Raw genomic sequence first — 22,818 nt, forward strand, 5'->3', positions numbered from 1 at the left:
TATCACTCCCACCAGTTGGATATCAATTGCCGTGACGCATAAAAGTCGACAAGAAAAGATATTGATAAAAGAAGAAACCAATTGCGCCGTTGAGTCTCCAGTACATAGAAAACATAAGAATGCAGAGATCAAGAGAATGGTGTTGCATTATGTTTGCAAGTATACATGGAAAGGCAGGGCTGCGTGGGCGTGGGCGCCACGACAGCCAAGCTCTCCTGATGGGCATCGCTTTCTTTTTGCGATGGCCCCGGTTTGAGTGTCTAGTGGCCATCGACCGTGAGGTGATGGGACTCGGGATGTTCATGTGTGATCCATCATGCGAGCGCCTGCATGTCTTGAACACAAGCCACTCCGACGGAAACGAGGCCAAGCCCCGCTCCGAACGCACGAGCATGCTGCGGGCATGCAGCATCTGGACACACACACACACACACTCAAACCGTGCTGAGGTCCGAACTGATTCGCTCAGTAATCATCGTGCTTCTCAGCCATCATCTTGGACTTGGGAGGGGCTCTGCGCTTTCGGCTGCGCTCTTCTTGCTCGATGATGGGAACGGCTGCGGGGATGAACTCCACACCGCGGTTGCGGCTGTTGGGGCGGGCGTGCAGCTTGCGGTGGTTGTTGAGGTTGTCTTGTCTGTTGAATTGGTCCTTTCCGCAGAACTCGCACGAGAAACGGTTGGGCCCTTCTCCGTGGAAGCTAGTTGCCAATGTTAGTGATCGGGTTGCACCGTAATATTCGACTATTGTAGCGCAACATACGTTTGCTTGTGTCGCTTCAAGTGCTCGTTGCGGCGGAACGCCTTGTGGCACCCGGGGTAGTCGCACTTGCACATGGCCCTGCGGACGACATCAACACCGTCACCCTTCTCGGACATCTTTCTCGAGGCGCGGATCTGGGCACGCTGCAGCTCAGACGTCTTGCGCTGAATTTCGTGCACCATCATCTTGCGGTGCGCACGGAGACGGTTGGGAGAGGGAGGGGCACCCTGCAGGTAGTAGCGGCCGATGGGGGACTGTGAGTGGCGCTCGAGGTCAAGAGACTCGAGGTTGTGAGAGGGGAGGCTCTTCTGCTGGGGGAACAGAGCAATGGGGCTGTCGTTGCACGACCAGGACGACGAGCTGTCTGCAATATCTGAGCAGCCAGAGAGGCTGTGTGTAGGTGTCATCATGAAAGAGCCAGGTCCCATGGCGGCCTGGGGTGAAATGGTGTACATGTTGAAGGAGTTGGACGGAGTCAGAGAACCCATGGACTGATGCGCGGGCATGTTCATGCCGGGCATGAATTCATAGTCTGTGTGGATGTGCTCGACTTTGCGGATGGGAGTCGAGGGCAGGACCTCGCCGAAGGCCATTTCATGCTCAGACTTGATGTTGCCAAACATGTACTTGGGCATGGTGGCTGTGGAAGGAGGAGTGAGCTCGCCGGCATGAGCAGCAAAAGAAGCATCAAAGTCGAGAGTCAGCTCATTGGGCGTAGATCGTCGGGATGTAGGCGTGAATGGCTCGCAAGCGGAGGAAGCAGACGAAAAGCTGGTGCCTGTGGACGGGCAGGTCATGGCCTGCGAGTACATGCTGAAGTTGTCGTCCATATCGAATCGGAAATCCGACTCGAACTGCATTGTGGTAGCCATTGAGGATGTTGTTGTTGATGTTGTATAAAGGAGAGTAAGAGTTGGATGTTTTGTCGAGGTTGAGAGGGAGAGAAAAGGAATGTGTGATGGATAAAGAAGATTGTTCAAGAGAGTAATTTCGATATCCAGGTCAGAGGGCCCGTAGTAATATAAAGGAAGGTCAAAGGTGGGTGTGAGGAAGAGAGAGTGAGCCTGAACAAGAATGCTCTTTTGTTCCGAAGAGGACGGACGCCCCTGAAGATATACTATCCAGGTGGAATGAGCTGTGGAGGAAGCTGCAGGCCGGACTGAGACAGCAAAAGGTGTAGATCGCCCCGCGAGAATCGTGTGTCTGCTGAAGTCTGGTAGGAAGACTGAGAGGGTGGAGGGAGTGTGAGGTGAGTCGAAAGAGAGTGAAGGGGTGTATAAGAGCTCGGGGGCGTGTGTATGAGAGAGCGAGAGTGTGAGATGGTGTGTGGTCTAGCCAGAGTGGATCGCCAGGCGTGTGTCTCTGGCGCAAAGGCCGAGACGAGGCAAGCTAAAAAGGCAGGCAAAAAGAGCGGGCAAGGTGTGTTGGAAAGACGCCGAGAGGCAAGACTTTGTGTGGGTTCCTCTTTTTTTTCCTTTGCCCTCCTCTTGTCAGGTCAGGTCCCAGCCAGCGTGGAATGGGACCCAGGCGATGCAGCGCGGGAGGGGAGGGGAGAGGGTGTGGGTTGGTTTGGATGGGCCAGGTTCACTCGATCAGCCGATCCTACCATGTAGTCAACTCTACGAGGGCAGAGTGAGCAAGCAAGCTGCGGCCAAGGGTTGATCCGCCGAGACTATCGACGGTAGCAAGATGGAGCCTGGCTTTTTTGTACGAGCAAAGCTGCTGCTGCCCTCTTCTTGTCTCTGGCGTGCCCTCAGGCGAGGAGGTCTATCAGAAAAAAAAGCCCTTGGGGACGGTCAAGGGAGAAGATGGGGTCATTGTTCCCCGGTAGCCGTGGTGACGGTGGGAGAAGAAGCTCGTAGAGGGAAGGACAAACTACGCGGGCTTTTGTGACCTGTTCATGAGGTCGCCGAGTGGTGGGCTAATAGTTGAAAGCCCAGAGATGTTCCAGTCCGAGAAACAGCGCTGTTTCGTCGGATTACAGGCGGGACACTGCGGTTCGCCGGCACTTTCTTTTTCTTTTCGGCCTTCTGGCAGAAGCATATTCACATACCCGAAGCGGTTTAAAGTAGCAGAAAAGTGAAACTGGCCAACAAAAAAGACTGGCAAAAGAGCTTTCTTTTCCTCTCATTCCATTGTGTGTAAGAAGAGGCGCAGTGCCATTTTCGGGGTGAGTGAATGTGGGTTGCATACCACTAGAACCAACTAGTTTTGGCTATTGCGTGGCGAAGGCCTGACCCCGAAACGCTTCGCTTGCCCGCTGTTTCTACTTTTTTTCCCACCGTTTAGTTGTTTATCCGAGTGCACGACTAAAACTGCCCATTGGTCTTCCAACTGGGCCAAAGCGACACCAGCGCCCGCTTGAGGGTTCGCGGCGCGCCAGCAAAAGCCCATCCAAAAAGCAATGAGGGTTGGCCCGCACAGGCAAAGCAAAGCAACGAGCACAGTAGAAAAGAGCGGCTTAGACGGGCGAGCGTACCAGTAAAAAAGAAAAGTATCCACCGGCAGACTGCCATCGTGCGAGCGCTTCATGGTGGTTGGTGGATCGGACTCGCACCGCAACGTCGGGAGCACGCTAGCGTCAGGCGGGCAAATAGCTGAACTGTGTCAAGCTGGGAATCCTTTCTGCCTGCCAACTAGTTGGGTTTGTGTGTGGATTTTTGCCCAGCCGGATAGCTCAGCCAAGGGGGACCCAGACGATATACTGGTGGCTGCGCGGGCAACAGGCTGGTGTGTGGCTGTGAGATGGTGGACGGCATACATAGGTTGCGTGGCTTGCTCGTGTAGTTTAACTCGTTATTTAGTGATCATGTCTTTCCCTCACAAAACCCCGGCAATAGGCTTTGACAGCTATGCCACAACGGCCCGAAAGATTGCTGTCCAGGGACGAACCAACCCCTCCCATCCCCGTTGCATCTTGGTATTCTTGCTTGATTGATTAATCTCGCAACGGTCTATAACCTTCTCCCACTATAGGGCTTCACCGAAAAGCTTGGGATTTTGGTTCTTCTGTCGTATGGCCCCCCTCCCCCCAAGGCAGCCTTCAGTGTTGACCCATAACTTTGAGAATTTCCTCCGCACACGAGACAGAGGGCCTCCGAGAACACTGCTTCTGTAGTGGCGTCTTCTCTCCGTCTCCCTCCAATAAAACCGCTGGGCGCGCTTCAATGGACCGACGGGAACTCCGTTGGCTCCTTACTGGGCGCCGAGCCTTTGACCCCCCAAAATCCCCAGTCGGCCACAGCAGTCCACCGTAAAACCCCCCTCCGAAGAACCCGCTTCAAGTCCACTGCAACGTGTGCTGGAATCGGTTCCTGAGAGAAAGGCAGCGCTGTCCCCGCCCGTAACCGTCGCTACCGTTCCCGCAACCCCTCCGCCGCCGCCGCCACGCCGCCCGTCTTCCCGCAGCAGCTGGTCTCGTCAAGAGCGCGGCCGCCGGGTGGCTAACGTGAATGCGATCTTTTCTGCCATCCTATTTACAAGTTCTTGTCATTTTTTAAAAACGCCCAAAACTTCGTTGCCCTGTAGAGCTGTCACGCCCACAATTGACGTGGCCGTCGTGAAGGTCGACTCGGGCTATTCTCGCCTTGCCAGCCACCCAGTTCGCCCAACACCATGACACACACTCAATAACAAAAGGACAACTCTTTGGCTTCTCACAGCTATCTACCATCGCTAGCTCTCTAAGCCACCATCCTTGCTCCTGTTTTCATAACTAAATTTGCATCATCAATTAACCTTTGCATCCCTTACTTCCATTTAGCCTGTCTTCTGCTTCTCTTTCCCATAGCCTAACTGACCCCCATCCGAGTCTGGTTGAAGCTAACTACCACAAGGCTCCCCAAATAGAGTTTCGAGGACCCTGGTCCCTGCTGCCACTCGTCCGCACTTGCACACAAGTGACGCATTCTTCCATCTTCCTGTTCCTGGTCATGTATGGCCTTATGTCGGTCTCAGCGATTATAATACAAGGCTTCAGCTTTATCAATTATTGCCAAGACAAGATTATCACAACATCCTAAAAAACGCTGTGCATTATAGCTTGCCCGGTCTATATGGATCTGTGAGCGTTGCACCAACATCAGGCCATTTTGCTTTTACGTGGATCAGGGCCCGGCAATTTGCGGCCCACCGGCTAGTAGACTAGTCGGCACTGACGCTCCGGGCAATCAACTCGGCCACAGCCCGTCTATCCAAGGTATGCCGCGCTGCCGCGAATCCTCTTGTCGTTCGCACGCCATGAGCCTTCACGAATCAGCAGTTGAGCAAGCCAAAAGACACAAAGTACAGGACTAGTGGAAGCCACAACTAACCGAGCCTGCTAAGCTGCCAAGTGCGTCTTTGTGGGCTTGCTCTATCATCAGATGGCACACCCAAACCTATACCGCTGGCTTGGTCCAGCTGAAAGTCGGAGCTCAGACTCACCGTCTGACAGGCACAACGGTGGTGGCATGATACTGCGGCAACTCATCCAGCCTTGTCTCTTTATGGTAGCTTCAACTGAGAGACCGTTTTACCCATTGCCAAGGCCCTGGATGGAATAGTCTGAATACTGTAAAAGAAGTACATGGTTGAATGCTTGACATGTCATTGTAATGTAGCCCGGTCCGATATGGTGACGTATCTGCAACAGATAGCGCCGTGAAAGTGAAGTGATTCACATGTGTGCGTGGCGGAAGGTCGAATGTTCCTGTGATTGGAATCTCCGTCGGCTTGTACTACGGACATTGTGGGAAGGACAGCTGAGATGTGTGCCGCCCTGGAATGCAGACGATGGCAAATTTCCGTGTCAAACGCCGCGACGGCGCCGCGTACTAGTGAGACACTCGTAAAGTGGTTTCAGACCTCGCTCTTCTTGCGTGTTGCTTGCCCAGCTGGTCGGGTGCCACAAGACCGAAGCCGAGGAAACGACTCTGTACGCCTTCTGTTCTCCTCATTGTTGCGAGTTCTCAATTAAGCGTCGCGCGTGTATTCACAATCCGCCCCGCACCAGACCGAGATGCATTATGCCATCGGCGATATCCTGCGCAACAAGGCACTTATTCTCCTTCTTGCAGTAAATATTTCTCCTTTGGGCTAGATTCTGCCTTTGCGCTCATGTTTAACTTTCGCCATCTCTCCACTGGAAGGGACGCTGAGCCACCACGGCCACGGCAGGAGTTCGCGGGCCTTTCCCTTCCCGCAGTGAGCGACTTGTATAGAGTTTGGAGCCAAAAGTCCCACCATGATGGATAAGCGGTAGGAAAGCTGGTCTGTGCCGCCCAACCCGTTCCATATTCCCAGGAACCAAACTAACGGTACTGGTGGTTGTCCAGCTATGGTCGTCAGGTGGTGTGCTACCCTCCATGTTGACGCAGCTCTGACGGTAGATGCGAGGGCGAACTCTGGCCGTCCGCCAACGGCCCCTCCTTCCCCAGACAGATTGACAGATACTTTCTTCGAGCTTGCGCATATCCGTGTACCTGTGCGTGGGTGTGCCTGCATGTGCCTGTACCTGAAGGGCGAGCCAACTGCTCTTGTGCCTGATCTATCGGCTCCTTTGCAAGGGCGGACCAAAGATTTGAAATCCCTCTTTTGGTAATTTCGCTTGTCTAGAAGACATTTTCTTCTATCTATCGACTGATCGATTTTTGGGGCAGTACAGCAAGGGCAGCCACGAAGAAACAATATTCACCTTACCCAAAAATATACCTATCGACATGGTATTCTCAGCCACAGTCGCGCTACGTCCAGCCAAGGACATGTCAGATCCTACAGGGCTCAACTTCTACCCATGCTGCCAGGGTCCCCCTGTATCTATACCCTGTGCTTCGTCGAGTCGTTGCACAAAGAACAGACCAGCTTAGGCTCTTTTCATGTAACGTGGGAAATACTGCGGGCAAAAGCTCCGATCATTAATCGTGCAAGCTCTTTGATGAATCGAGCACATCTTGGAAGCTCGTTTTTGAGGCGACTGGAATTCTTTTCGGGCCCATCCACACAAAACGTCATTTGCGCGTAGCATGAGCGCCACTCATATGAGCGAAATACCATGACGCATTCCGTAATTCCATCAATTTTGACTTCAATCTTTTCCACAGCCAAGCCTCGGGCGGGATACCGCCACCAGAGCCCATTTTTCCACGTCCAATATGTGTATTGACGGCGACCCTGGGCGGATCCCCGTACGAGGCAACTAGCGAAACTTTAACAACTCGGCGACCCAGAGCTTGGTCTTGCGCAGCACCACAGCTAGGAACAGCAGTCGATTGAGAATCCTAAATGCAGGTGGCTGAAAGTTGAAGCGGGGTAAAAGTTTTTCGAGAAACAGTCAGTTATCAGATAACTATCGTGTTGTTCTCTCGCTCACAATGTGCCTGGATGGGGACTCTCGGGCCCGGCGCGCCATGTGGGCACGGCCATTACCGAGGAATCCCACCACAGGCGTGGTGTGGCTTTTGCTGCTACCAGGGTCAGTTGCCTCAACCTGGTAGGCAAATCTGATGTGACGGCTGTCGGCTGTCGCGCCCTCGTGGTAGTTACAGGGGATCCTGGCCTGGCTGAAAAGCCCAGTAGGCGGAGGTCATTCTGCCAGGAAAATTCTCTCGGCACGATGGAGCGGCTATTGTTTTTTGTTTTACCTTCCAGAGCACCTGTAGGCGGGGTCTCTCCGTTGGACAACTCGTAGCCATCACCGCCCGTGGCGGTTCCTCCCAGGGCGAAGGCGGGAGGCGCCTTGGCGGCCAACCCAAGACCAAGACGGGACCAAGACGACGAACGACGCCCCCAGGGACCACTGAAGAACACCACAATTGCTGCGAGGGATACGGAGCAGCGGAACTTGTCGATGTTTTAATTAAACAAGAAAGCAGCACATCAGTAACGAAGGGCAGAGCAGAGTTGCAAAAAATGGGGTGATGGTGGTGGTGTTTTTCTCCCATCGCCGCCCTGCGCAAGGGAGGCGGAGCAGAATATTTCCAAATCAGTAACCACAATGTACACAGAATATGTTCTGCACCGTGTCCACTGAGGAGCAGCTGTTCGCCGAATCGAGAGATGCAGGAACCGTCTGCGAGCAAGTTTCTTGGCTCTGCTGCGCATCCTCGAACGACTGGGTCAACGGGCTTGGTCTCACTCTCACCAGCGACGTTGCACTGCCAGAAAAAGCGCCATGCCGAGGCGAGGGTCACTGCCACACTGAAAGGGTTCAAAGTCAGTTTTACTGAGAGCACGAGTTCTCTTTCCCCCAGTGACGTGTGGCTAAATGCTTAATTGCCAGGAACAGTGGCCAATGCAACCCAACATGTCGATCGTTCCGCCTACATTGCAACTCAACTCATACGATTCTTTTCTTTCAGCTAAGCCCTTACAATCGTGTTGTAACTCAATCTCGAAGTGTTTTATCGCTGGCCATTGACTTGCAAAACAAAATGTCCCAAAGTGTAACGGCAATATAGTTGCCTGACCGACAGCGCTGGGTGAAACTGATAACCCCGCCAGCACAAAAGACATCACATTACGTGGTGGTGGCTCATACGTCAAAGATATCACAAAGGCTAAAGCGATAAAAGATCTGAGAGCACTTCAGATGTGATAGACATCAACTTCCAGGGTCTCCTGCGTCCCAAGGCATCGACATCCTTGGGACTAGCCCTGGTTTCGCGATTGGACCAGTAGCTTATTGGCTTGAGGAATTGTTAGCGGGAAACTAGCACATCAACTAACTGTTCAGTACAAGCTCAACCAGACCACCGGGTAACTATAGCATCGAGAAGAAATCGCTTCTGCTTGGCTTCATCCGCACCGTTGTGATCTATTGAGCCGCTTAGCCACTCCCACCAACATCAACTTGATGGGCGGTAACAGCTCTTATTGCGCGGCCCGGGAAAGGTACCCCGCGTTGGTACGTGAACCAAACTCTTTTTTCGTGGCGCTTCTGCCCAGTCCGGCGGAACCCCCCGACGGAACGCTCAGGAACCAACATGGCAATAACGACGGGGAAATGTTTCAACATAATACCCGACTACTCCGTCGTTCAGCACAATCATGCACACGACGCATGGACAAATGAGTTGATTCGCCGTCTGCAGCCTACTTATTCTTTTCTTGCGAAAAGCAACGAGTTTAGGCTCGCGTATGCCGCCGGCCATCCTCCATTAATCAGCCCGAACGACTTGAAAAGTGATCAATCATATGGCGCTAGCATCAGCGCAATCAGACACCGGTCAAGACTTTCCGGTTCGCAGGTGTGGCGGACACACACTTCGCCAGTCGCGACGCTCTCAGCTGTGCAAACTCATCGAGTCTTGGTACTCTTTTTTTGCTTTTTGATCCTTCTTCCAAAGGGCCAAGCTAAGAGAATAAAGTGGATAGGCATAGCTACCTCAGCTACGTTGGTACATACGTACGCCACACCACTCACGTCTACCCGAAGCGAACGCGGGCACCTCCCTGTCAGGTTTTGCTTTTTTGCCTCTTTCTCGCTCTCTCGCATCAGGAACCCCGGCTTAGTAGTTGCCCTTTGGCCTTCTGTCAGTACGATGCATCACCCACGCACGCCCCCTCCATGTTCAATTGGGGTTTTGCTCGCTTCCAAGTAGTCCGGCGCGCGCGCCCACTTACATCACCCACACACGCGCACCATACAACTAATGAACTACCCCTGGTCGGGCGATCGGGAACCCACAGGTCTGGGTCGATTGTTCCCCTAATAAACAGAGCCATGCCTGAAGCACTCGCGCGCATACATGATCAATCTGATGAAACCCCCCCGGCCACCAAAACGGCCTTGACGACTTTGGAAACATGGCAATCTCCTTTTGACTCTTCTCTTCTCCATAGTGTTTTAGGACAAAGTACACAATCCCACCCTTGTTCACGATGGTAGCCCAAGCTAACTCCCATGGCGGCAGAGAGATTTCGATCCCCCCCTGGGCGCTGCCCCAGCGCAGGCACTCGGCTTCCGATCGACGCAATATCCCCCCGGTCGCATCGGCGGTCTGCGATAGCCTGTGCTTGACACAAAAACGGGCAAACAGGATACACGCCCTGCGACGATGCCCACCAGCTCAACACACCATGTTCCTGAACTAGCTGTGCCGGTGTGTTCTTTCTTGTTTCATGTCACTTTTGTCAGGTGCCTATCTCTCTCCAGTCTGCTATGAAACATGGCTGTCGAGTACCGTCCTCGTGCCTCTTGCATGCTCTTGGTGGCGACCATGCCTGTAGCGCTGATCAAACGTCCGACCCCGGCCTTGGCCGTCCGACCGTGTCTTCCGCATGGTCTTTTGTGACGACATGCGGAAAGAGAGATGGGATACTACTCTACCATGGACAGAATGTACCGAAACCATTCCCTCCCCGCCCCCCTGGATCGAGATCGCCACTATTGATCGGGTGTTGGATCTCCTCGCGGCTTGTGCCCAACAGAAAGTAACATGGCAATAAAAAAAATGTCCGAGTTGGCAGTGTGCAGTAGTCCCACGCAACTAGCATGCACCAGAAACGCACGCGGCAGGTGTCCCATCTCGCATGCGACTTTGCCTTTTCTTTTTATCAGCACACGACTTTTGTTTCGAAAACTTCCAAAACTTGAAGCCATTGTAATCCGGTTTGGCTGCTGATCGATGGTACCGCAGCGCGCAATGCATCCGTTTATGGCAAGCTCGGCTACCATAGGCACTGACAACCAAGTCCAGCCATCACGACTCGCTTGAGGCGCCTATGGTGTCGTGCCTGTATTGAACATTTTTTCCATCACCATGAGCTCAACGAGCGGATTCCGCCTTCAATCTGTCATAAAAGACGAACGTTGGGACTGTATGTTCTGATTAGTGAGGGTTGTCTGCTTTCGCTGGAAATTTCGGCTGCGGTGCTATCCGTGTTCTGAGAGTCCACGCCCGGCGAGCAGTAGTTTTACAAGCGTAGCCGATGCAACGCAGAACATCAGATCATGGCCATTAATTTCAATCATATCATGTTTCGAAGGTTTCTTGCGTGTATTTGTTTTGAACTGTGTTGGCCGGGATACACCTTGAACTATACACCGTATTTTGGGTTATAATTGCGGTGAAACCAAGTCTGCTGATAATCGACATTCGGCCTCGCGTGACCCGCCGCCTGTGTAAGTGAGCAGTTGCCAAAGCAAGTTCAAGCCAAGCCACGACAAGCCACAACCATCCTCTTTCTTCTTGCTAGCCACGTAGCTTGACAGCAGAAGCGAGATTCAGATGCTGCACTAGAACGGAGCCCCTTTGATTAAACTCGATTTCGCTCAAAAAGAAAAAAAGGCGGTGCAGGTGCCCAAACATCCCGACACTTTGCGCCCGCCAAAGTAACTAAAGCGTTGGGCTCGCGGCGAATCGCCAACCTAGTGCTCCTTGCAATTAATACCCGTCGCCAGGGGGCGCGCCCGCCAGGCGACGTCATTCTGTGCTGGGTCGCATCTGTCCACCTGATCGATCGCAGGAGAGACATTCAAAAGTCAGATAAAATAGTAAAGAGACAAAAGAGAAAGCCTGACTGCCCGCTAGTTCCGCACTCCGGGCAGCCTGCACTGCTGAGCAGAACAGAACAGACGGCACATCCCTGGCGGATGAACCACCGTAATTTCGCAGCTTGCCGAACTACACGCCCCCGTCATCTCCCTGCCTCATCACCCACTGGATCCAAGCGAATTAGCAAGCTTTTAGAAAGCACAACTCCGAGAAAGAAGGGCAGAGTATCATGCGTTTCGTCTTATAAGCACTCAGGTATACTAATCCCCAAGCCAGACTAAGAACAATGGCGATACGAGAGCTAACGACGAAGCGCAATGGGGCTCTTGGATGTAAGCGAGGCCAAAAATTTGCACAGCCCTCAACAGCTCTTATATTGGACCAGCCAGTGGTCCGTTCGGCAACTACAAATGTGCGAGATGCGATTCATTGTCTTTGCTTTCGCCTGCCCTGCCAAGCTGCAGCTGCCTTGTTGCGACCCCCCACCTTCACAAGGGATACCGCCAAATGCTACACGATGTATCACAAAGGTTTGCAGTCGCCCGGCATTGTCTTCAGTTGCCCGTAAAAAGTAATAGATGACCAACCGAGATGGGAGTGAGCACGATGTGTGTAGCCACGAGCTCAAACATTAGATGCGAATCTCGATACAAGCGCTTGCCAAGGGTATCTCGTTCGACCTGCTAATCTCATGGACCTGCATTAGCAGCTGATCGCTACTGTTGGTCTCAGACGATAGATCAGTCTTTGCGTGTTTCATTGTACCTCGCGATACTAATTTCAATGGCTATATCGGAGGCTGGGATAACACCGTGTAAAGTCGCTGTCGGTGATGGCACTTGCAAAGTTGCGCAAAGAGGGTGCGCCGAACTGTAACTAATAGGTACGGTTGAAGCATGGAGATACCCGGTGACCATTCTCAGAATTCATGTTGAACAGCTTCAATTCCTGTCAACTGGTCTATTTGCTTTTAATGTGTTGATTCATTGTCATTATGCAGAATCCATGGCGTCGTCAGCGTGCCCTAATACTTCCTCCATCTCAGCCTCCGTAGCCTCTAAACCTTCCGAGCTCATGAGCTTATTGTCCTTGTCCTCGGCTGTGAATAAAAGTCAGCTATACCTGCGCCAGTGCACTCTATTCGATGAGGCTTCGAGTTTCAACTTACTTCTTGGCTCAACGAGAAGGTTCTCTTGAACCTCACAGTCTGTGAGGACTGAACCATCACCAATCACGCTTCGCTTACCCAAGATGCACTTGGTGAGCTTGCATCCTTTGCCAACGACGACGCCATCCATCAGCAGACATTGCGACAGCTTGGCACCTTCTTGAATCTGACAGCCAGCGCCAACCACGCACTCTTTGATAGAAGTTTTCTCCTCAACAGTGACGTTCTCAGCAATCAGGCTGTCGGCCTTGGTGATGGTGGTCCTGGGCTTCACGCCTTCAGGGTAGGCAATCTTGCGGGGATGGGCAAACGGAGAAGCGTCGTCGGGTGCTGCCTCTTCCAACGATGGCAACTTGGCAAGCTGCAGAGAAATCGCAAGGAGAAGCTGTGCTGTGTCCACACGACGAACGATCGAGCCAGCTTCTTGGGTCTTGTTTGAATGAAGGTAGGCAATCATCGGGGGCACAAATTCCGAGGGGCTGCGAGGTGCTTTTGAGGATGCGTCACCAGCCACGGCGGCAATGCCCGAGGACCTCGGCTCAGAAGCAGCTGCGTCGCTGTCAGGGTTAGATTCTGCGTCATCTGCGGTGTCGCCCTTGCAAGATTCCATGATCTTGAGCTTGTCAGCTAGTCCTTCTTGCCAGCTAGCCTTGGACCACCAGCCGACAACGTCCTCACCTATGCTTTCAAACCTGTCGTTGGCTTCTATAAAGTCCAGTACCCAACGAGGGAAAATGTAAATATGGGCATCGCGATGTGTTGTGAGCATGCGGATGCGGGGGTTGGCCCTCAGCAGGCCGTGGCGGAGCGCAAGCGCCTTGCGATCTTCCATCCGATCGTTGAGCGCATCAGTGGGCATAGTGTATACTACACGAGACACGTTGGCCAAAATTGAGCCTTTTGGAGGCATAGTAGCAGACTGAGGCAGCGCAGTGGTCGCGACAAAGTCTGTCTCTTCGCCCTTCACCGTGACGTTGTTTTTCGTCTCGTACCAGACACCGATACCACCGCTATGGCGGCTTCGGCTGCCATTGGAGAAGCCCTTGGAGCCTAGAAGATCAGTGGCACTGGCTGCTTTGACCATCCACGCTTGCAGGAGTTGCTCGGCGCCAAATTCACAAACAAGATCGCAGGGAAGCACGATAAAGTCGCCTGTGATGAGGTTGCGAATTTCGGGTAGGCGCAGGATCTCTGCAGTGCCCGTGGTCTGCGTGAGATCTGCCGGGCAAACAATTTCTGGTCTAGGCATCGGCAAGCCAGTGAGATGGGGGTTTGTTCCCATGGCAGCCTTCATGGCTTTGGCCGCTGAAGGTGGGCAAACCAGTGTGATTTCTGTGCTGGTGTTAGTTTGATGGACTTTTCCGTCTTGGTGTCTGTGAGTCGCGATATAGACCTGCGCATCATCCATGACGAACATGAATCAACCACATGTCTCTAGTAGAGCCTGTCTCCCTTTTGACGCACGTCTTGAAGCTGGGAGTCTCATGGCTATACTCACTTGAAACGCCAGTGCGATAGCAAAGGTCGATCGGGTACCAGACCATCGGCCGGTTGGCAATCGGAAGCAGGGCCTTGGGATTCTCATCGGGATTCGAGGTGAATGTCGGGAATGAGGATCCCGGGCCGCAAAGGATCACTGCTTGCAGCCCAGTCGAGGCATTGGAGACGGAGTGCGGCATGATGGAGAGGCAATATGAGCTGCGCGACAAGCTCAAATCGGTTGCTCGCCGCGAACGTGGGGTCGTACTTCCAAAGTTCAATATACACAGTCTCTGAATACCGCAATCTCTCGGGAATCAAAGCGTAATCGCTGCTTCGTGTCTCCAACGCACAGCACTCGTCGTCGTTTGAAGAGTCATAGCTAGAACCGAATTATTCACCCCACCAAACAAGTCAAGCCAGAGATGTGGCGCGTTGTGGTGTGGCTGAAGCTTGCGCCACAACGCGCAGGCCCCGTTGTGTTCACGTGCACTGGACGCGGCGCAGCTCACCAGCCATTGGCCCATTGCCGGTGCGTGTGGCTGCGCGCAGTGACGCTATTTACCGTAACAGCCTCGGGCGCCAGCGCGTTGCTGGGAAGCGTCCTCGGCTGCTCCACATTGTTGACATTGTTCAGTCAACCCCCAGCCACCATTTTGTCCACAGCCAAAACGGATGTCAACCCCACCGGCAGGATAGATTGCTCCGTCTCTCATGCATTTGCGCATTCCAAGACATCTCGTCAGATTGAGCGCGCCTGCTGCCACTTCCATCGCTTTGCCCGGTCTCGCGCCCAAGCTCAGAGCTCGCGAAGCTTGTCCCGATCCCAACCCCTAAGGCTGCCCTCGTGGGCGATGCGACTTCTGCTCGGCTAGAAAGCATGCCTTCCCCAAACGACCGCCGGCGCGGCGTCTGGAGCCACTGGGTTCCGCTCGTCGTCACCGTCACCATCGCCAGCGCAGGACTGGTTGCTTGGGCTCTCACCCAGCGCAAGGAGGAAGAGCAGCCTGGCTACGACCAGGAGCACGAGCATCTCGACTACGAGAATGCTGACTACGGGGACAACCCGCCGTACGGCGCAACCAACCGCGGCCCTCGTCCTGGCCCTCGTTCCGGTCCCGGCCCGGATTCCCAGTCGCGGCCAGGCTACGATGCACCCCCTCGACACGGAGACGATACATATGGAACGCAAGCCGAGGCCAGCGGCTCCAACTGGGGCGCTAGAATGTCCGGTGCATTGCGCCGAACCCCCAGTCCTCAGCAGTTCTTAGATTCGACCGGCAAAACCATCACCGCTGGTGTTGCCGCGGCAGGTGCCGTCATTGGCAAGACTCTTGCTTCTATCCGTGAGGAGGATAAGTACCCCGACGATAGCAGAGTCTGGTCTGAGGAAGCCGATGCCAAGAAGGACCGTGGCCCTGTCTCCGGAGATAAGCGTCGCCGTACTGTTGCTGTTGTGGTGTCTGCCGATAGCCCTCTAGCCCACTTCGCGGATGATGATTCCCATGAGCATGCCGTGAGTACTGACTACCCCGATACCGTCACGGTGTACTAATATTTCTCAGTCCATCCTGTCTCATATCCCTCGCCACAACGACTTTTCTCGCATCAAGCTATTTGTTCTCATCTACGCTCCCGATCTTAAGGATAATGCGCTGGAGAACGCTACAAGTAACCTGCCGCCGCCGTCCCTGAGCTCGTCATTCTCTAACATTGGCCATGATCAAGCCCAAACGCCTGGCGAAGAGACCAAGAGCCCTATGTAAGCGAAACTATGCAGGGCCTCGAGCCGAAAGATCTATCGAGCTAACTTGTGCACTAGTGCCTCTACCGAAAATGCCGCCTTTAACGCTGTTTACTCGCAGGCTCTTGCCCTTGTCGACAAGGAGACCATGATCCTTCCTTTTACGACTCCCAACGGCCATGTTCACATTCTCCGACACCTGCAGCCCGATGTCATCTACCTGCAAGAGTCGCTTAGTGGCGACAACGGCAGCATCATCACCAACATGCAGACTTGGCTCCGTCACGACATCATGCTTGTTGTTGGTGCCGAGAGCGGCTCTGGCGGTCTCGCTGACAGTGAGTCGGAGGCCGAGCGCACAACAAAGAAGCAGCAATGGTGGCAACGACCTGACCGTGTTGGCCGCGGCAGGGGTATCATTGTCGTGGATAGCATGCGCGTGAATGACGACTGGGCTCGTCGGGTCAATGGTGTTGAATAAGTTCTCTCGATGGAATGGGAACCGTATGAATGACTTGTATAGGTTTAGTTATTTAGGGCCGTGGACATGCACGCTGTGGCGGGCTTAGTATGATGTGTAAATGTGAATATAATCAGTTTTGGATATGCTCTACGTTGCACGTCAAGAGATCTTACTATGTTTTGTTTCCGCACGTGCTAAAATTAGCTATCGCGATAAAGAACTTTCGCGCAATCGTTCTGTCTGATAATTGGAAGAACAGACTATGTCTCGTAGGTCCGTACCATGTGTTAAACCGTTACTGGCTATACCGTCCATGGGAATAATTGAACAGACTATCAAAACTCATAAGGAAATAGAAGCCAAGTGCTACAGTTGCGATAAGTCTTCTGATGGCAATAATGGTACTTTGCTTTGTATACACTATGGCGTTGATCACGATATGGTCCGAAATCGGCAGGGTAACGACTTTAGTTGTCGGCACAAAACTGATTCACAGCCCAATTAGCAACCTAAAAAATAAAAGTTTGCAAGTCTGGGCCAAATTCTGCTTCAAACCCGATTTTTTTAGGTTCGAAGAATTTGCAAGCCATAGTCTGCGGGCATGAAAAGAGAGAGTTGGGTGACTGCAGGGTAAGTTGAAGATAATCACGTGATGCTACTGGCTGCGTGCGATCTCCCTCCAGCAAATCGACCTCGTTACATTGGGGTAAGCGGCTCACTCCACCCATAGGATCGCCAACTTCACACGGAAGTCTTGCTTCTGCCACGGGTCTTGGCTTCAATCTGAGTATCGAATCAGGAGATGCACGCTCAAATTTATCGATTCTAGAACCCAGCGCCGTCCCGCACCCACTCGTTATATCGCGACGGCATCGCCGAGCACGACCGGCCGCCCCTCCAACGACTTGCGACGACATATCGCGACGACGACAGGCATCGAATCCGTCGACCACTGCGCCGAAAATATCAATGTTCGCGTACTGATCGGATAGAGAGGCCATTTAGATAGAGCTGCGACGGGTGGGCAGCTGCATCACCACGCTCACAGCGCCGGCCGCGGTGCGCGCTTCGAGGAAACATGTCCCCGGCTACCGCGGTCGCTATACCAACCCCTGGGACAAAGGCAAAGAAACCATCGCCAATAGGCACGTCGATCCACGGCGTCGCACATTCCACGGTCTCATCATCGCCATCCATTGCAAACAAGAAGATGGCGGCGACCGCAAAGCCGCCTGCCAGCACCGCTGGCGGTGCTGTTGCGGTCCCCACAGTTCGGCCTGTCAACCGCGCACGGCGCGACACAAACTCGCATGCGCTCGGCAGGCATTCACGAAATAGCGCTGGGAAGCGCACTGGATCCCTTTCAGATGAAGCCTCTGCCAATGGTGGGGGGACGTTACCATATGGTATTTTTTTCTTCCCTTTTCTCTTCTACCTTGCCAGCACTCGCCCGCTAACTACCAGCAGTCGTGTCCGACTCATATATCCTTACGAAGCATGCCGGTAATCCGCCTTCTCTTGTTGTGCACCTACATCCCACACACTTTCGATTTGACGGGCAGGATGGCATGTTTCCGTACAAATCGCCCATGAAGCTCTTCCTGGAGCACGTCCGAAGTCGCACCGTTCCCCACGACCTTCTCGAGTACTTTATCCAAGCCAAAGTTCAGTTTTACGATGGCTGTCTCATTGTCCAGCTCCACGACCACAAATCAGCTGCGCAAACCAAGGACGTTGCGCGGCCAACTTCCGCGTCGTCAAAAACAATGCCCTCATCGATTCACAACTACAATCAGTGGCTCACACCCTCCCCCTACGTACCATATCCCAAAGATGAACAGGGCCCAAATGACGAGTCCAAGAAAGTAGAGGAAGAAGCAAAGTCGACAGAGGGCGAAAAGGCCGTACCCAACGGCCAAGAAGACACAAAACCCAAGGTTGCCGCTAAACCAAAGGTTTTCACTGTCGTGTTACACCCTACACCGGAAAGCTTGCAGATGGATCTCCTCATCAAGACTACGACCCCGAAAGGCATTCCGGAAACCTATGTACCACCGCCAACACCATTGTCGCTTGGGAACCCTCCTACGCCGACTGTAAATACGATGCCACCGCCTGCAAAACGCCAAAGAAGAGATAAGACCGAACTGGACGGATCCAACATCTACGTTGCAGAGGGACAGATCTTATTGGCTACCATGGCACCGTTGTACTTGGCCCCGACCAAGAACGCAGAAGAGACCATCGCCCTACTCGAGGCCTTCTCTCATCCTAAGCATGCCGAAGCACCGCCACAACCGAAGACGAGAAAGCGTACCGTTGCCGAAGTTGCGGCAGACGAAGCCGCAGCCGCAGAGCACGAGCGATATATGCTCGTCCTGGACGATCGGCTTTCGCCTGGTACTGCTGGTGGCCAAGGCGCAGGTGCTGCAGATGGAGATGCCCAAGCCGGGGCCGCTATATTTGAGCCGCGCTTCGAACGATTCAAAGTTATTGAAGAAATTAAGAGAGAGCATGCTGAAAAGAAGGAACAGGAGAAGCTTAAGCAGCAAGAGAACGACCGCCGACTGCAGGAACAACGCCTTCAGCAACAGAGAGAGCAGCAAGCAGCAGCACAGCGGGCGGCAGAAGCGGAGCGCGCCAGACAAACTGCTGTCGCCAGAGAGAACCAACTTCGACAAGCCGAGGCGCAGCGCCAAACTCTGGCGGTCCGACAGGCACAGGCACAAGCTGCACAGGCGCAAGCACAGGCGCAAGCACAAGCTCAGGCTCAGGCGCAAGCGCAAGCACAAGCGCAGCAGGCTGCGCAGGCTGCGCAAGCGGCCCAAATGGCTCAGCGTAACAGCCAGAGCGGCATGGTGCAAAATGGCGCTGTGGCTAATGGTGGCATGCAAAATGGCATGCATAGCTCTGCTCAGGCTAGATTTCCGTCGCAAATATCTCAGGCCCAAGCAGCATCTTCCCCCGTTGTGCGCCAGGGCACACCCCAAAACATGTCATCGCCAATGGTTGGAAGCGCGCCCATGCAGCAATCCAACTCTGGCGCTGCTGGCAGCCCGCCACGACCCCCTTCTGTTGTCCAGCCCATGTCTGCTCCCATGGCACATAACATGTCTGCTAGAGGCAGCCAGCAGAGTCACGCATCAGGCACTCCTCGTATGCCCAATGCGACCCCTAACATGGCGCATGCTACGCCCATTAACAGACAAGCTATGAGCGCAACCCCCCGCATGACGCAGGCCAGCCCGCCGCCTAACATGATGGCGCAGGGTTCACAGATGGGCGGCAACATGGGCGGCAACATGAGCGGCAATATGGGCATGCCTAACACCCACGGCATGAGCCCCCAGAACCAACAGATGCTTGCTCAGCAACTCGCAGCCCAGCAAAGGATGATGCAGCAGCAGCAGCAGCTTGCGATGCAAAATGGAGGAATGCCAACTATTAATGGCCAGCCCATGACCCAACAGCAGCAGCAGCAGCTCATTCAGCAAATGCAGCGCCAAGCGCTTCTACAGCAACAGCAGCAGCAGCAGCAAGGCGGGTTGACACCCCAGCAGCAACAACAGCAAGCTCTCTATCAACAGCAGCTGCAGCAGCTGCAGGGTGGCCAACTGCGCCAGATGACGCCTCAGCTCCAACAGCAGCTCCAGCAGATGGCTAGGATGGGTCAGCTCGGTCAGATGGGCAACGCGATGCAGAGGCAGATGAGCGGCCAAGTTATGAACGGTAACGCCGGCATGCAAAACATGGCCGCCATGCAGCAGCAGCTTCAGCAGCAGCAGCAACTTCAGCAGCAGCAAGGGCAGCAGCAGGGGCAGCAAGGGCAAATGCAGTTCGCTCAGACCCCCAACGCTCAGCAACAGGCGACGCAGAATTATCAGCTGCAAATTCAGGCTCAGGCTAAGCTACTGTTTCAGAGAATGGTTGCGGCGCAAGGACCGAAGTACAATGGTCCTGAAAACATCCCTCAGGAGATGATGAATAGGATGAGAAGTGCGTCGGTCCAACAGGCCAGCGCGCAACTGCATCAACAGCTCCAGCAGAGGAGAGCGCAGCAGCAGCAGCAGCAACAGCTTATGCAGCAGCAGTTGCAACAGCAGTCCATGCAAGGTATGAATGGCGGTATGATGGGACCGCAGGGAATGTAAGCGGCCGTGGTTTTTTTGTATTTTGAAGATTGGATACGGAGCAACAAAAGGGGATACACACGAATTGGATTCGGTCATAATCTGGTGGTACGGAGCTAGGAGTTTGTTTTTGTCGGCCTCTGTCACTTTGCTCGGTTTGTCTCTTCCTTGTTTATTAACGCCAGCATGGTTATGTATTTGGGCATGGTTTCCTAATACCCTACGGAAGGAATTGTGTTTATGCTTTACTTGTTCTTTTCTTCGAAGCCCTGATGCATATACCTCTTCGGGAATCAGCAGTGTATTTAGTTAGCGTCACAGCTGCGCTTGTGTATCAAGACATGGACTTTACAATTGGCACACAACATAAGTATGAAGCTAGATACGAGTCTTTCTTAATTCCGTGTGATGTGCGTTTTCTTGACTCTTCTCCTGCTGCCCGGCATTGGTTCGGTCACAATCCACCGCGTTTGTAATACGGGGAGCATGTAAAATAAGTATAAAAAAGGGAAATTTGGAAGCTGCAATCTGAGGACAGCGAGACAATTCTTTTCTAATTCTTTTTATTCATGACAGATTGTCATGTCGTTGATTTGGAGTGTGCATGAGATCGCGCCAGACCGAGGACCTGAAGTGGGTCACGTGTAGCACCTAATTACGACATTGGCAGAAGACGGAAGCTGGTCACGTCGCATCATCTCAGCATCCTGAAGCCATCCGACTTGGCACAAACTCGCAAGAGCTGCAAGCTGCTGCATCCATTCTTTTACGACACTGCAATACTTACCTTTATCACTCCTCTGCGCTCGCTTTGCTGTATCCAAGCCGAACTGACGCAGACGGGTCCGCGAGAGAGCTGTTCCTTCACGAGAGGCCCGATCCAGCCGTTACTTCATAACCACCAACCTTTGCGATGCGTTCCGACATTTTGGTGACAGCTCTTCTCGGAGCATCGTCGGCGTCGGCGATGCTGGACTGCAAGAAGATTGTTGCCAGCGAACATGAGTTTGACCTTTCGAAGCTCGGGGGCCCTCACTCGGTCGTGACTTCGCGCCTAGACCCCATCACAGGGCTTCACCACAACCGGACGTACACGCTCGACGTATGCGGCAACTTGAAGAAGAGCGGCGATGCGAAGCCGACGGAAGAGTGTCCCAACGGCACGCGAGGTAAGCAACAGCGACGAGGGCAGGTGTGATGGGGCAAAAGCAAGAGATGACAGTGGCTGACTTGTGCCGGGCTGTAGTGTGTGCCATCAAGCGCGTTATTGGCGACGAATCGGATTCAATCACCGAGGTCATCCCCATCGCGGGCTCGTTGGAGAACCATGAAGGCACCGCCTTCGATTACGAAGTCACGCGACTAAAGACGAGCGATTCCAATGCCGACTCGAAGAAGGAGGGCCTGCGACTCGTGCTCAAGGGCGGCCGACACCAGTTGCGCGATCAAAGGGCAGTGATTGAGTTTCTGTGTGCCCGCAATCAAACCGGCTTGGAAGGCGAGTGGGAAGCAGAGGACAAGTACGAGAACAGCTCCAAGCGTAAGCGCGACGACAAGAAGGACGACGACAAGAAAGACGACAAGAAGGATGACGATAAAAAGGATGGCGATGACAAGAAAAAGGGAGGCGACGATGAAGAGGTGGAGCACCAGCTGAAGAAGGATGACGCCGCGCTGATCTGGGAGAGCTATGGCACTGAGAAGGATGCAGACATTCTGCGCTTAACATGGCACACCAAGTATGCTTGTGAGAAGCGTGATGACAATGATGTCGAGGATCCCGAGAAGCCCGCCAGCGGTGGTAGCTGGGGCTTTTTTACCTGGGTGTTTATTGTGTAAGTCCCATGGCACCCCAAACAGAGAGAGACTCCATGATGAGCGGCTAACAAAGTTACAGCGGCTTCCTCGGCACGGCGGCGTACCTCATCTTTGGGTCGTGGCTCAACTACAACCGATACGGCGCCCGCGGCTGGGACCTACTGCCCCACGGCGACACGATCCGGGACATTCCCTACCTGCTGAAGGACTGGGTGCGGCGCGTGCTCAACACCGTACAGGGCGCGGGAAGCCGAGGTGGCTACAGTGCGGTTTGAGAAGTTCCGCTGGAGGAGTACCGAGGCGACTAAACGCATGCCCCGGAGGACATGAGATGTATGACTACCATGCAGGACGCGCACTTGATTCGTGTTTACTGGTGCGGAAGACGGGCTGCCCCATCCAGTCTGCAAGTCTCGCGCTGCGCTCCCTGATTTTTTGTTGAAGAGTTTCTTGGCGCCGGGATGAAGGAGAGCACCCTGTACAGATAATACATGTTACGGTATATCCATTGCCATGCATTGTTAATCGAACGGCAACGTGACATGCTACACTTCTGCCGCAAGAAGCCTCTTCGGTCAGCAGTGGTGCATGCTACTTACTGGCGGAAGATGCGTAAGCTGCCGCGATTCCAGTACCCCGGACCGGCATCCCTGGCGATCCCCTGTCGGCAATCCGCGGCCAAGTAGCCTGTCCAACGGCCCGGCGTAAAGCATTCCACCAATGATGATGTACTTGATTGACTTTCAGGGGTCCACGCCGGTCGCCAGATGCTAGCAGTG

General features: G+C 53.7%; 6 protein-coding genes across 7 annotated transcripts; 3 read left to right on the forward strand and 3 right to left on the reverse strand.

Moving 5' to 3' along the window:
- Nucleotides 1-465: 465 nt before the first annotated feature.
- LMH87_009471 (uncharacterized protein) lies at nucleotides 466-1,634 on the reverse strand (the record flags this gene model as incomplete). The annotated part of the gene is made up of 2 exons (XM_056196469.1): nucleotides 466-700; nucleotides 763-1,634. The coding sequence occupies 2 exons, from the start codon at nucleotides 1,632-1,634 to the stop codon at nucleotides 466-468; spliced, it is 1,107 nt and encodes a 368-aa protein (XP_056053612.1).
- Nucleotides 1,635-7,748: 6,114 nt separating this feature from the next.
- Nucleotides 7,749-8,103, forward strand: LMH87_009472 (uncharacterized protein; the record flags this gene model as incomplete). Of its 2 annotated transcripts, none has more annotated exons than XM_056196471.1 (2): nucleotides 7,749-7,953; nucleotides 8,021-8,103. In XM_056196471.1, the coding sequence occupies 2 exons, from the start codon at nucleotides 7,749-7,751 to the stop codon at nucleotides 8,101-8,103; spliced, it is 288 nt and encodes a 95-aa protein (XP_056053614.1). The 2 variants fall into 2 exon arrangements, with proteins under 2 accessions (XP_056053614.1, XP_056053613.1); XM_056196470.1 differs by having other exon boundaries at nucleotides 8,027-8,103.
- A 4,126-nt stretch (nucleotides 8,104-12,229) lies between these two features.
- Nucleotides 12,230-12,862, reverse strand: LMH87_009473 (uncharacterized protein; the record flags this gene model as incomplete). The annotated part of the gene is made up of 2 exons (XM_056196473.1): nucleotides 12,230-12,336; nucleotides 12,406-12,862. 2 exons carry the CDS (start codon nucleotides 12,860-12,862, stop codon nucleotides 12,230-12,232), a joined length of 564 nt encoding a protein of 187 aa, XP_056053615.1.
- A 121-nt stretch (nucleotides 12,863-12,983) lies between these two features.
- Nucleotides 12,984-14,084, reverse strand: LMH87_009474 (uncharacterized protein; the record flags this gene model as incomplete). The annotated part of the gene is made up of 3 exons (XM_056196474.1): nucleotides 12,984-13,018; nucleotides 13,084-13,737; nucleotides 13,904-14,084. 3 exons carry the CDS (start codon nucleotides 14,082-14,084, stop codon nucleotides 12,984-12,986), a joined length of 870 nt encoding a protein of 289 aa, XP_056053616.1.
- Nucleotides 14,085-14,764: 680 nt separating this feature from the next.
- LMH87_009475 (uncharacterized protein) lies at nucleotides 14,765-16,109 on the forward strand (the record flags this gene model as incomplete). The annotated part of the gene is made up of 4 exons (XM_056196475.1): nucleotides 14,765-15,400; nucleotides 15,450-15,555; nucleotides 15,613-15,646; nucleotides 15,707-16,109. 4 exons carry the CDS (start codon nucleotides 14,765-14,767, stop codon nucleotides 16,107-16,109), a joined length of 1,179 nt encoding a protein of 392 aa, XP_056053617.1.
- Nucleotides 16,110-17,301: 1,192 nt separating this feature from the next.
- LMH87_009476 (uncharacterized protein) lies at nucleotides 17,302-22,314 on the forward strand (the record flags this gene model as incomplete). The annotated part of the gene is made up of 5 exons (XM_056196476.1): nucleotides 17,302-17,497; nucleotides 17,559-20,087; nucleotides 21,160-21,390; nucleotides 21,468-22,056; nucleotides 22,119-22,314. 5 exons carry the CDS (start codon nucleotides 17,302-17,304, stop codon nucleotides 22,312-22,314), a joined length of 3,741 nt encoding a protein of 1,246 aa, XP_056053618.1.
- Between the last annotated feature and the right edge of the window lie 504 nt (nucleotides 22,315-22,818).

Source organism: Akanthomyces muscarius, chromosome 5, assembly GCF_028009165.1.
Source record: "Akanthomyces muscarius strain Ve6 chromosome 5, whole genome shotgun sequence".
In the NCBI taxonomy this organism is placed as follows: domain Eukaryota; kingdom Fungi; phylum Ascomycota; class Sordariomycetes; order Hypocreales; family Cordycipitaceae; genus Akanthomyces; species Akanthomyces muscarius.